Genomic DNA, 14732 nt, shown 5'->3' with positions numbered 1-14732 from the left:
AGTATCAGAACCTCTGAAGGCCAGGCCACTGCTGAATTCATGTCATTTCAAAACTTGTCACTTGAAAACAAACAATTAAAAAACATGAAATGGTGTATCTAAATATCAAATGTCCATAAGAAAACACTGTACAGGAATTTTATCAGTTTGAACAATAAAGATAATGACTGGCAAGTGAAGGAACCAGGTTCTCTCTTCTCAACTGTTTCAAAAACTTCCTAGGTTGCTTATTTATGTGTTTTCTCCAGAATATCAGTGGTTACTTTAAAGTTGTGGCCTCCAAGCAAAGGTACAAAGTGTATAATTTCATTTAAATCTCATTTAAATTTGGGATAAAATTCAGTCAAAATTAAAATATTCTACTATTTTTTTATTTCCTACTATTTGCAATGAAGATATACTTTTGCAAAAACTATATCACACTTCCTAGTTCCTCATCTGTCAAATCACATCTTCCATGATTTTCAATTATATGTTCATACAATTTCACTACTCTAGCTAATGGTGTTGCTCATTTTAATAAAGTCATTTGATTATTTATTTAATTGTCAAAATCTAAGTAAAAGGAAGATGATCCTGTGTATCTTCATTTTTTGAAATCATCTTCATTTCTATCAGCCTTAATTGACTCTGGTTTCCCTATGAAACCTCTACCTCACAGGCACATTTTGACTGAATAATAGTAAGAGAATTGCAGGAAATGCTTTAAAATGTACATTTGTTTCTGAAAGAAAAAAAATTCCAGAAGATGGAAACAATTTCAGTTAAAAAAAAAATCAACTGTTTCCTTCTCTCTCTTAGTCTTTTAATCTTAATATAAATTATTCCTTTCTGGCACATTGGGGGTCTCCATTTTGCAAAAGTACTTATTTATATACTGTGATACCTGACTAATGAAGGTGTGAGATATTCATGAGTCATTACCATGTTTTGTGTGGGAAAAGGCACCATGAGCTGTGTACCCTGAAGTGGTATTAGTGTCAAAGAATCATAGAATGGTTTGTGTTGGAATGGACCTTTAAAACTCATCTAGTCCAATGCCCTGCCATGGGGAGGGACATCTTCAACTAGATCGTGTTGCTCAGAGCCCCATCCCATCACCTCTCTGGGCAACCTGTTCTGGTGTTTTACCTCCCTCATTGTAAAACCTTCTCTCTTGTATGTAACATAAATCAACTCTCGTTCAGTTGAAAACCATTATTCTTTGTCCTATAGCAGCAGGCCCCGCTAAAATGTTTGTCCTCGTCTTTCTTATAGGCCCCCTTTAGGTACTGGAAGGCTGCTCTAAGGTGTCCCCAGAATCTTCTCCAGGCTGAACAGCCCCAACTCTGTTAGCCTTTCCTCATAAGATACTTGCTCCAGTGGCCCTCCTCAGGACATGCTCCAACAGGTCCATGTCCTTCTTGTGCTGAGGACCCCAGAGCTGGATGCAGCACTCCAGAATATAGCGTAGTAGAAGGACATGTAATATAAATTCCCTTCTGTGCATGTTTAACAGCACAACTACAACATACAACACAGTCAGGATTCATGTTCTAACTCCATTCCCCACCACCATAAATAGCACCAGTAGACTACTGTATGATAGTTCCAATCATTCAACACATGTGCAGTCCCAGCTTTTTCCTACAATCTTAATCTTTATAAAAAGATGTAGCAAGATTTCTACAGGGAACACACAAAAATATGTTTCTAACTCTTCACAGAACTGATTCTTTGAAGACACCTCATTTTCCAAATCCATGTTTTTTAATTGGATCAACATACTACCAACAGTCACCAAAGTATCCATAGCTTTATCCAGGAGCATTTTCTATTGAACCTGCTGTTCTATGGTTACAAAATATGTAATAGGCCCCTTAAGAAACACTGGAATCCACACTTTCTACACTAACACCAGAAAATGAAGGATAAACAGTAATATTAAGGAATCTCTAGGTGAGTTAATCTAAGAGTAAATGCTATATCCCACCAAATTAAAAACATACTGTTTATATTGAAGTACCTGTTTTGATGGCATCTGCATTCAACACACCAGGGCTTTTAACCTTACAGTTAGCACTAAAATATCAAGAATAATACCACTACTATCCCTTCTTCACAATATCTGTAGTTGAGAAAAAGTTGACCTAAAATACTGGTTTTTCTGCCTTCATAACTTCTAAAACATCTAATTCAAAATCAGCAGAAACAGATATTATGTAAAGCAACTTGAGCCACTGTCATTATTTATGGAAAAAACCTTTCTAGTCAACTAGGTAGGGAAATTCCTGTCCCTTTCCTCCTTAACATACATACATGGTACAACTAGATAATAATATAACCTTATTACTGTGACCTTCACACTTTTCTTTTTTTATTTATTATTTTTCAAGTGAATTTAGGATTTGACACTGCTCCGGTATAGATGAGTACCACACAGACATCAGTTGTTGGATTGACTGGGGGAATACTGTTGGTATACATCAACTACTTCCAAGATTATACTGAAAGGGTAAATTCTTCAAGGAGAAAATTGTTCCTTTTGTTCTTCTTCTTTTTGTACTCTACATCTACCTCTGTATTCTACAAACTGGTCTTACTTCACTGCTTCATGGCCTTTTAATTGTGAAAAACTCTGATGGTCCAGCCCAAAAGAAAACTGTGTAACCCTCTAACACACTGGGCCACACGTGGCCCACCTCAAGTGCCACTTGCCCACTGCCAAGGTTACATCCTAAATGGTAACAGCAGCAAGTGCCTTACAACTTCTGTGTGAAGCAAGGTATTTCTGAACCACACGTGCAAGTCAAATGTGAGCCTTGACACTGCTATCAGCAAGAAAAAATTACATTTATTATAGCAAAAGTCTTTCTCTGTATACATTTATGCATATAAACGCTAAAGAATTCCTTTACTTCATCTAATACAGGAACTTATTTGCCAAACACTACAGGGCAAGTTGCTTTTGCAATTTCAATTCTTCAGAATACAGTAGAGATTTTCATGGAAGAACAGATTTACACTAGCTTATGTAGTTTTCTCAATTCTGTTATTTAAAAAAAATCACACAATTTAGTAAAACATTGAAACATATCCAGGCTTATTCTCAAATTCAGATTTATACTACCTTTTTCTAAACATTGCTAAAATAAAATCAGATTAAAATATTTACTGTAGGTGTAATATTATCAAGACAAACAGAATGTCAGTGACATGCGTAACATCTAACATTATTTCAACGTTATGCTCAACACAATATGTGCACTACATTTTAGGAAAGCCTACAAACCAGTTTAGAAAATAATTGATGTCAGTGGATAACTGGTGTTGCTTGCATATTTCTAAATGTTTAGAAGAAACATATTTTCTTAATATTTACTGGTATATAATTGTATTGTCATTGAAAATCAGAACTGAACTACCATGTCAAAATATTACCAGCTAAAATGTTGAGTGCATACAAATCAATGATACAAAGTGCAACAATTATTATGATTACTTTATGCCACTTCTACAAAAATACAAATTAATTTTATCACAAAAAATCTATTACATAAATTCTCATTTATTTTTTTTAGACTGTGCACATATCATATTGCAAAAGCAAAGGAAAAGTAGAGGCATGCTCACAAAAGCTGCAAACAGAGAGGAATACCATGCACACTGTTCACAACAACTCACAGATTATGAGTAAGCTATTTGAAAAACAGGTAAGCCTTTAATGCCACACATTGCTTTCATTTTAATGACAGTAATTCCCCTTGCCTTCAGTAAGAATTACACCTGCGTAAATGAAAGCAAATGTAGGCCAGGAAATGTCTACCATAAAAGAAAATAACTTTAAACAGAAAAAAGGCTCTAACCACTTTGTCCTCCTGGAGTTCACATCCACGAAAGCAAGAAAGAAAGGACAGAAAAAAAAAAAAAAGAAAAAAAAACACAAAGAAGGAAAGAGTCACTTTCATTTCGAAAGCAAGCAGTAGTATTTATTAGTAAAATAAACAAATAAATAGCAAAGGAATTAATATATATCTTTCTTATTTTCCCCAGTGGTTAAGTAGATCTAGTGAAAAATAAGTAATTTTAATAATTTTCATAATTTTTCATGGGTGAAATTGAGACAATCTTATATATAAAAAAAACTTATACAAAAAAAATTTGGGGATTCATATCAGAATTACCTTAATAAAACAGGTGGGTCATCTTATAAAAAGGATGCAGCACTTTGCCCTACATTCCTTGGACCCCAGTATGGCAAATAATTAGCATTCATCAACACTTTGCCCTTGCAAAGAGTTCAGCAAAATTAAAAATGTTTGTTTACTACAGACAGATAGAGAGTGTGCATAATGGCATAACTGCATGTTAGCCACTTGACAGATCTTTAAAGTCCTGGAGTTCTAAAGCACAAAGAGACAGAATTTGTCACAAGTGTTCACTGCATGTGCTGTCAGATCTATAATGTTTATACTTTCTTTTTCATACTCATCAATATTAAACAAAAACATTCCTAATAGTTATTTTCCTTGAAGGAATTGTCTTTTTAGCTGCCTAAAATTGTAAATTAAATAATACTTTAGAAAACAAAAATATTCAAAATGTTTTCAGTCAAAACTAAACTCCGTTTTTGTGAATGAGTAATGGTGATTTTTATCTGGTACCTTAATTTCACATGCCAATACAGAGACTAAACCTAGACATGGAATTAAGCATTGGCTTTGCTGGAAATACACCAAGAAAGGGTGACAACTTATTTTATAGCTTTGTTGTTTAGATATCTGTAGGATATGTAACTTTATAACATGTAATTCTTGTAGAAGGTTTAGGTTCCCTCCAATCCTAGAGTTACAAAGAAACAGGAGAGAATACAACAGAGGCCAAACAAGACAGTCAGGCAATAAAACATACAGTATACAAGGAGAAGCTGAGGGAGATAGGATTGTTCAGCCTAAAGAAGGCTGGGGTAGGGAAGGGCGTGGGAAAACGGGAACTACTTGCATTCCTTAACTACTTAAAGGTTAGCTATAGGGAACACAAAGACAATCTTGAAGATGCACAGCTAATAGACAAAATACGACAGTCAAGGCATTGGATTGAACATTAAAAAAAAAAAAAGAAAATCACAGTAGTCGTTAATCACTGAAATAAGTTGCCCAAAGAGGTTACAGATTCTCCATCGTAGAAGGGTTTTACAATTCACTTGAACAGAGTCCTTAAAACCTGTGTGGAGCAGGAGATTGGTCTAGGTAACCTCCATAAATCCCATCTGACCCAATCTATTCTGTCATCCTATGGACAGTGGCAAAAGATTAAAGTATTTTCAAAGAAGCTATGGGGTTTAATGGTATTCTCAGGTATACAATACTATGTCATTTACAATGATATAGTAAATATCACTGGAAACTAAATCACATCTGTTATCACTGTGTGTGCAGAAACACATTTATCTGCTCAGCACCAGGTGCTCTGATACTTTCCTAGCAGGACTTCCTGTCCCACTGCAATAAGAGTGGCAGTAATGCTCAGAGACATTTTACACGGAAATATCTAGTGCCACAGTTTCTCATCCTCACCTCTGAAGAGATATACTCCACTATCCAAGAAGATTATACTCCTGTCATTCACACTTTGATCATAACAGTAACCAAGACTTGGTTCACACAACTGACCTACGTTGAATAACCTCCAGGATGAAGAATCTTTTTAGAGAAACAGGCTACAAAATATAAAGATATGTGAAGTTCAAGACAAGCCATCACACTTTACCAAACATCTAAGAATGCCTTCAGCCTCTCAGCTTCCTCCCCACACATTGTCAAACACTCTTGAGTTCATAGCAATACACTGCAAACAATGACATATCTGACTATATGAAAGACAAAGTCATTTCAATAGCAAAGACATTAGAGAAATTATTCAATTCTGTTCTCAAAGAACTCATGCTACAAAAGCAACAAATCAGTCAGATTTCAGTGGTATTTGTCCTGTTACACATGAAAACGGAAGCGTATTTTAATAGTGGTTTTATGGAGAAAGGCCTTATCTCCATGAGCATTCAGACACACAGAAATATTAGCAAAATTACTGGAATTCCATTCTATACTCAAAATAAATCTAGAATGAGTCGATATCTATAACTTATCCTTTTTAAAAAACATCTTTTGGAAGGTCAATCTGGCATCTGACTGCATGAGTCAAAGCCACTCTTTAAGAGAGTATTTTCCTCATCTTAAGTGCCTAAAATCATGAATCTCAGTGAAATTATGAGTTCTTCATTGTTTCAGTATCATAATAACCTCTAAGGTTTATGAAAGCTTTGAAGTAGTGAAGAGTTAAAACACACGTAACCTCTGTTGAAATTGAGACCTTCATCTGCTGTTTAATGAGATTCAGAAGAGCTATCAAATGTAAATAGTTTCAAATAAATAAAATTAATAACAGAAATAATTTGTGCAATTGTCATTTGAAGGGAATGATGGTATCCACATGGTTTGTATTAAAATCACAGGGGTTTTTTGAGCAATCAAGAGAATCCGAGGTATCAATACAGAAATGCAGATTCTGAATATCAGTTGTGCTAGGTATCAGCTGGCATGCAAAGTTTACAGACTGGAAAGGAGCAACATCTCCTGGCTGAAAATGGTAGTTGTGGCAAGATTTTTAGTCCTATTATTAAATTTGAAGTTTTTAACTGAAGTATTATACTGGGACAGTGCACTACTTCTGTACTGTCTTGGCAGAAGCAGGGTCAGCAGCTTGGCCAGGGCCAGGAGCAGAGCACGAAGGGTGGTGTGAGGCAGACCATGCTCCCCCCTGCAGGGTTGTGTCCCACAGAATGCACCCAAGGGAAACAGGATAGGGCTCACAACTGTAACTAAGGTCAGCAAAGAATCCAGGTCCCCAGCAGGTCCATGGTGATGAGGGAGAGCTGAGGCAATTCAGGAAGCCAATGAGGCAATTGGGGAAGCCAAGCCTACAGTGTTGGCTCAGAAAGGGAATCAGACAGGTCAGCAGCACAGCTCAGGCAGGGACCAAGGCTCAGTGCCTGAGCAGCTCCCAGGCAAGGGACTGGAGCTCCCAAGAGGGCCTATTGCAGATCATCCTCACGCAGCTCTTTCCGCAAGGCTGATCCCAGGTTACAGCTGCACCACATTAGAGAAGCCAAACACCATCAGGGAATGAGTGAGGAAAGCTACTAAGGACCATGAGGTATACCAGCTGAACTGTAGTCCTGATAAGTTTGGGTATAACTTTCAAAAGAATAAAGAGATTGATCACCTCAAATAAAATGGAGCTAATCACTGTTTAGAGACGTCTTAACAGTCATAGACATTCACTATTACATTAACATTGTTCCAATACAATCAGAACCAAATTTCAGATTGGAAGTCTTCAATATAATACAAACTCTATTCTATTCATGGGGAGACTGAGATGGGAAAATAATCCTAATGGTAGGGATAACTGTTACACCCTGCAGTTGTGAATTTACAACTTCTGAATGAGAGATTGTCTTTGGAATAATTTAGCAGCTGACTTTCCTTTTTTTCAGAGATACTTGTTCTGAGACACTCCAGAAAGACAAATATAGTTGTAGGTTATCAGATTTTAGAAGCGTTACACGGACTAAACTGAATAGAAAAAAAAAAAAAAACAAAACACATGTGGTTAGAGAAATGCAGAATCAAACCACGTCTTCTAAGGACCAACTTATTTGTAAGCAAATCATTGAGTTTATCTCAAATCCTAGTGACTTCAAAAACCTGATTGTGACAGACTAATTCTTTGGTGCCTGACAATTCTCAACAGAATGAAATGGATTATGCATTTGCACAGGCACACTAAAATTCTGTGTTGTGACTCCAGACAGATGGCCAAATCACAAGTCCTGCAATTAGAAGAGAACTTCATGTTTTGCTGTAAATCAAACATAGCCCCAGAGAAATAATCAAAACGCAAAGCTTTCACTGAACCAGAGGGAGCTGAGAGAAGTTCCCTACTTATACGTAATGTGTTTCCCAGGATGTTGCTGAATTCTGTAAAACAACTGAAAATCTCTTGCTTTCGTTCTTCAAAGACAAAAAAAGAAGGATGTTTCAGTGGCTGCAAGTGATAGCAGGTTGTCAAACACCCTGAAAGAAGGTTTTCAGCATGCATTTAATTAAGTCTTCAGACAAGTATTTTTTTCTTTCTGTACAAGTGAAATGTTGGTTTACTGAACTGGAATTCTGAGCTACTGAAGTTTATATTCAATGTTGTATCTATCTGGAAGCTGCATTTTTCCAATATTTTAGCATTTAAATTTCTCACCTGTATAAACCTCATTCTGCTGTCAGCTGCCTCATTCAATGTGCATTTCCCTATATAAATCAGCATAAAATAAAGAAAAAGAACAGTAGGATATTTTATATATCAGTGGTACTCTTTTCACTGAGAAAAATTTCTGCTTGCTGTCATGTGATTTATTATTTCAGTTTTAATCAGTCTGAAATTGTTCATAAACATAAAACACGACAGTTCAAGGTTCCTTACTCCCTTGAAATTTCAGCCCCCATCCTGGCTGAATATTCCATTCATTAACATAATAAGCTGTACAGAAGCAAAAGTGCCACCATTATCAGTTTTATTTGTTTGATCTCGAAGGAACTCCACATAATGATAATTTTTCAGCTTGAACTGAATGCTAATGCCTATATATTTCAAGCACTGTAACTAAACTGAAAAAGGAATAAATCACCCAAACATTCTGAGAATCCTAATCTAATGCTCTGACATTTCCATGGCCTGCTCCTACTCATGACCATGAACCTTGTAAGCAGTAGTCAGCGTTTTGACCTTTGAAAGAGAAGTGTTCTGACCAATTCTCCATCATCTGAGGTGCATGCTGCTAATACTGGTCTGTACTAAACTATTTAGTAGCTGAATCTGGTGTAAAAGGCATGAGTTTGGCTTGAAAATTGATATTATGAAGAAGATCACGAACAGACGAAACAGACCCATGAAAGAACATTTCAGACACTGTAACAATCTCCTTATGTAAGAATGTCCAAAGCAGACATATATATAACCTGTCAAAAACGTATACAAACACCAAAGACAGCAAAGTTAAAACAGAAAGTTATCAGAAGCAATTTTTCAAGAAGTTGAAGTTGTATCCATGAAGGAAAACAGAGAAGAATGAATCCTGGTAAATTCTGGTAGACCTAAGTAATTTTAATGGAATATTGAGTATAGGCACAAAAGAGAACATAAAGAGGAGGCTACCACAGTCTTTCTGAATTAGATCTTTCATGTTCATATTCATGGTGATTAGAAAAATATTTAGTCTAGAATATAATTTTTGCAGAATGAACTGGAATATATACTTTTAACTGATGTTTCAGAAAGAGAAGGTAAATAGTGAATCAACAAAAAAAAACAGTAAAAAATTTTTTAAATGAGATGATATTCAGTGTAAAACATCTCAAGTCTAAAATAATTGTTAACTGCAATACAGTCTTTCATTGACAAGAAATATAAAAGGTGGCAAAAATGCCAATTTATTAATTTTTAAGGAGTTTCAGCATTATAGCAACTGAAAAATAGACAAATGAGTCTGACATCCACATTAGACAGATTTGTAGAAACCAAAATACAGAATAAAATTAGCAAGCATATGAATAAATTATGATAAAATGTGGAAAAGTAAGAATGGCTTTAGTAGAGGGAATTTGTGTCTGTTACATATATTAGAATTCTTCCAAGGAGTCACAGAGAAAGTGAGAAAAGGGGATTTATTCCTACTTCTGAGTTGGAATTACAGACTTCTAAAGAATCTCAGCTGCCATGGAATAGGAACAAATTCATCCATGAGAAAACTCAATTAAAGAAAAGACAAGAACAAAAAGACAGGACTAAATGGTCAGGTTTTTTTTGAGGGAAAGGTATCACCAGTGAAGCCTCACAAGGAATCAGTCTAGAGTCACTCTGTTCAGCATATTCATGAATTATCTAGAATAAAAATGAATGAGACACAGAAAAGCCTCACACTAAATTAGCAACAGTAGTAGAAAAAAATGCCAGTTGAGAAGAGTTTTAGAACAGACTCATAATAGACTGAATAGAGAAGCCAGCTTACAGAGAGACAGGTTAGATGGTAAAGAAATCTTTCTGTGGTGAGCATTGTGAAGCAGTGGAGCAAATTACCAAAGAGGCCCTGGAAGAATCTCATTGCAAATCTGTCGAGAGACTTCAGACAAATATCTGCCACATTCACATGGTCCATCCCAAGGAAAGTCTAAATGGTGTATTAGGAAATGAAGTCGCCTCCCTAATGCACTTTTTCTATGTTTGCAAGTATGTAGGCATAATGACTCAAACATCTGTCCTCACTGGCATTCATAATCAGATGAAATTACTTCAGAAATTATTATCTCTCTTATTACCGGCAACAATTTAGTTAGTTATAAAAAACAAATAAAAATATGTGAACTTACTGAAGACAAAATTGTTAAATTATCTTAATGAAATCCAAGGCAATTTGAGACACTTACATATAATCTTATTTACATTAATAATCAGGAAATATTACTATACTTTTGGTATATTTTTATATTTTTTATTATTATATACTTTGTCAATCAAAAACTTCAGTCCATTATTTAAACCTACCTTTCAATATTAGACAAAGAAATACATACCATGCATACCATTGTCTCCTAGCTTCCAAAAGATGATATTTACTGATTGCATGGTATTTGCAAAGAGCATATTACAGGAAAAAAATGGATTTATGGAAATAAATCATATAAAAATATTTTAATAATAAATATTAAAATATTGCATTCTTGTATTGCTTTAGAAAATTGTGTTTCCACAAAAGACTAGCATAATACAGCTGGAGTATTGTCATAAATCTTCTACAAGTATCTGTCAGAATCTGAGAAAGATTCTGTGTATCAGATCTGAACATTATATCTGAAATGCTGAATAAATTGATCTCAAGAGTTTTCTGTGATTACTTCAGTTGCTGAATTTTTTACTCTATCATTCAACTTTTTAAAAAACTCAGAATGTGTTTTGCCTATTGTTATACAATAAACACCGGTATATACTAGTTGTAACAATATATGTTAATCCATTTAATTTTTTCCTAAAAATAGTTTGACATTTGCATGTGTATGTATATAATAAATATGCATAATATATGTGCATATGTATAATAGATAAGAAAGGTTTAAAAGCACAATATTATATTATATATAATATTCTAACACTACTTTTACCATAATCTTGTGCAGAAGCGCCCGGGCAAGCAAGAGAGAAACAAAGCCTTGCTCTACCCTGTAATAATCAATGTCTCAGTAGATCACTAGATATACTTCCCTGTCTTAAACAGTGACTCACCCTCCAGTCAAAGGATTGTCCTTTCATGAGCTTGTTAGTTGAAAAATTATACATATTAACTTAAAAGTCGTAATCACAAATCCATCTGCAACTGGAAATTACATGAAATGAGGACAGTTGTCTTAAAAGCCCCTGAAGTAGATATCATTACCTCCTTAAAGGAAATCTGTTTCAGTAGTTATGTGATTTGTATGCATAAGCAATGATTAAGAGATACTGAGTTTAGGAGAAGCTTGTTAAACTCTCATAACTCCATACCTTATTTGACCGTAAAGACACTCTTCCTCCACAGCGCGCACAGAATTTAGTTTGGCAATATGAACAGTTATGGCCACAGCCATCAGCAAATTTTGTTTTGTGGCAGATGCCACAGGTTGGGGCATCACCCTTCTGCTCCTGCTGCTGCTGTGATTCTTCACCCATCTTCTTCACTTGCTCCTTATACATTTCAAACTGCTGATGTAATTTTCTGCAGAAGAGAACATACAAATACAAATAAAATACAAATCAGAGTGAAATACTGTAGTAAAGCAAATACATTTAATTTACGATGCTCCAGAAGTGTTACATTCAAGAATTACTTCTTTTTCATTATAACTAAAATCAAGGAGGAAGCTCAGCACTGATAGCATTCAGCTCACAGTCCAGCTGTTACAAAGGGAAGTAACTCTGATTTAGGATGTGACCAGCTGTTTGCTGAAAATACAGCAGTAAGAAACAGGTTGAGTGATCAAAGAGCCCATAGCACTAGACAATAAACTGGTTAATAGCAGGGAAAAAAAATCAAATTCATTCTTCCAAGTGTTCTTTTACCTAATTCCACCAGACAGATGCAGATATCTTCTTTTGATATAGCTTATCTTCATTTATCTAACAATACGGCATAGAATAATGATTCTAAAATGCTTTTTCAATGACTTTTCAATCACCAGGTTCAAGCCCATAATAAGTTACCTCATCTTAACAAGTGATTATAAATAATTTAAGCCATTCATATCATTAGATAGGAACTACCATCTTATGTAAAATGTAAGGTAGAAAACTACCTTAGGTGTAAAATCCAAGAATAGTAGTTTAAGACACACACACACATTTACCTTCCATTTGTAGAACTGGAAACACATGCACAGTCAGTGGCCATGTGTGTGCAGAATTACAATGAATCTTTCAGTCATGCTACATCATTCATATTTCTGAGTCTGCAATTATGAAATCTCCATATATGATAATTAGGCATGTCTCACTATGACCAAGCTTACAGATTTATTTCATGATCTATAATGGCAGCTTTTTCTCAAAACCCCTGTTTCTGAAGGTAAATGATGTTATGGGAAATTTAATTTTCATTATAAAAAGTCATAATTTTTTAGCTCTCCCAGATTCTGAAAAAGATGCAAAATGTGACATAGCAAATTATAAGAGATTCAAATACAAAGGGAAAACAAAAAGAACTTTGTCTTCTCTTTTATCCTTGTCATTCAAAGGGGTCTGAACAGTGATATTTAAATTCATACCACGGAATTCAACTCACTAATTTTGCTAACAGAGTCTTAACATTTTAGCAAATTAAAAGTTATTAATCTAATTTAAGAAGATTATTAGTTCCTTGAATAAGATCAAGCAAAACCCCAAGAATGAAGCACTTTCTATGAAACATTAAAAAGGTAACCTAAAAAAGATACTAAAATTGCAAAAGACATTTATTTTTCCTTAGAACTATCCTAGAGATTCTTGAGTTTAGGTCATTAAAAAACACACATGAAGCATAGGATAGAACAAAAAATAACCTCCTAGAAAAAAATTAAATCCAGAAGACCAACTTCCTTAAGCATAAATATATCCTTTATATAGATCAGATATAAATTAATGATGAAAAACTATTTCATCAGAAGCGTTAGAGGCTCCTATGAAAACAAATATTACACAGAGTCACTTAAAGATTAACTTAAGCAGTTATTTACCATAGATATTCACACATATGGCAAGAATTGTTGGGATTTGCTTTGTTTTTCAGGAAAACTCCCCTAAGAACATACTTCACATTACTCTACAGAGGAATTGTAGGAACAAATAGGCAGCTCCCTCTCTCCATCAGGCAAGACGGGAGGCTGGAGGCCTTCCTCTTCCTCTGTGTCCCAAACTGCTGCCTCGAGCCCTCAACTACCACTGACCCTTTCCCAGGCAGAGGGAAAGCAGGGTTGCTTTGTCTTGCTTTTGTGTTATTTATCTAATGTACCTCCTTCTGTCACTTCGAGATCAACTCTGAGTGCACAGGCTGGCCTCAGGGTACAGCAGCAGGGACTCAGAATAACACTGGCACGCTTTTCTCTCACTTTCAGCCCTTCCCACCTTCACAAGCCTCCTGACCTGCAGCACACCAGGGACAGGGGTCTTGTCTGAGGCATCCAAGGGATGGATGTGAAGGACGTCATTGCCCTGAAGGCCATTGGGGGAGTCAGGGGTGAGGGGCTTCCTCTGCCTCCTCACTGGTTCAACAGAGCTCATTATTGAGTGTTGAATGGGGAAGGACACAAGTTACTAATAAGCAAGAGCTGAATGAAATTAAAACAAAATTTAGAAATCTGGAAACCTCGCACATTTCAGCGTTTTACACTGACAACAGTATATAATTGGTAGTTGGTAGTCTGGCCTGTTTCCATCAATAACACATGAAAGCTCTGAGACCTTGCTTGCCTTTTAATTTTGCTTAACATTGCATTCTTCATTTAAAGCATATTAACTATGCTGAACTCCAAGTTTATTTTTAGGCTCCATTCAGTTTTGTGGCTTCCTTATAATCTACAGCCTTTGTTTGTATGATTATTTGCTTACCAGTCTCACTGATGCATAAAAAGCATAAGCCTTTTGCCAAATCTTAAGCCTCGTGTACTGAAATAATTTCACTTTTGTTTCCTCTTGAGCACAAGAATCTATGTAAAGGTCACAACTTTTCCCTCAAAGTATAAACTTTTCAAGGTTGTACAGAGTAGTTTTCTAAAATCCTTGTTCTAGCAGGAAACAATTTATCATCTGCCAAAGTAGTTCTTTACTACACCTTTTTCTGTTCCAAGAAAAATATTACATGTATTGATAGCTATCAGAAAAAATTAAATGCAGAAGAATCTATGAAATATTCATTTACACACAATATCTGTTCTCCTTACTAAACAAAACCACTTGAGATGAATACGCATACTTGAAACAAAATACAAAATATTCATTTTAGGAAGTTCGTTAAAAAAGTGTTTATTTTGTAGATAAATAATTTTTTTGCTTATCCAGCCTGCACAGGTTTAAGCCAGAAATTAAGCTAATAACATGCAGTAATAATTAGGTGTTTAGAATAGAACGGTATCTGAAACACA

At 35.2% G+C, this 14732-nt stretch overlaps 1 protein-coding gene across 35 annotated transcripts in view; it reads right to left on the bottom strand.

The window, feature by feature from the left end:
• Positions 1–14732, bottom strand: part of RIMS2 (regulating synaptic membrane exocytosis 2) — a 448944-nt gene that overhangs the window by 352036 nt on the left and 82176 nt on the right. For 24 of the 35 annotated variants that reach the window (XM_017806448.1, XM_017806450.1, XM_017806455.1 and 21 more), the window contains 2 exons: positions 11626–11836; positions 3846–3857 (listed from right to left, as the gene is read on the bottom strand). In XM_017806448.1, coding sequence (XP_017661937.1) covers positions 3846–3857; positions 11626–11836 — 223 coding nt within the window. The remainder of the gene's footprint in view (positions 1–3845; positions 3858–11625; positions 11837–14732) is intronic. The other 11 variants (XM_017806449.1, XM_017806453.1, XM_017806490.1 and 8 more) reach the window with 1 other exon arrangement.

The sequence above is a fragment of the Lepidothrix coronata genome, unplaced genomic scaffold (genome assembly GCF_001604755.1).
Source record: "Lepidothrix coronata isolate B3197 unplaced genomic scaffold, Lepidothrix_coronata-1.0 Scaffold15, whole genome shotgun sequence".
Taxonomy (NCBI): domain Eukaryota; kingdom Metazoa; phylum Chordata; class Aves; order Passeriformes; family Pipridae; genus Lepidothrix; species Lepidothrix coronata.
Note: the sequence above shows the minus strand (reverse complement) of the source record. Positions and strands in the feature narration are given on the sequence as shown.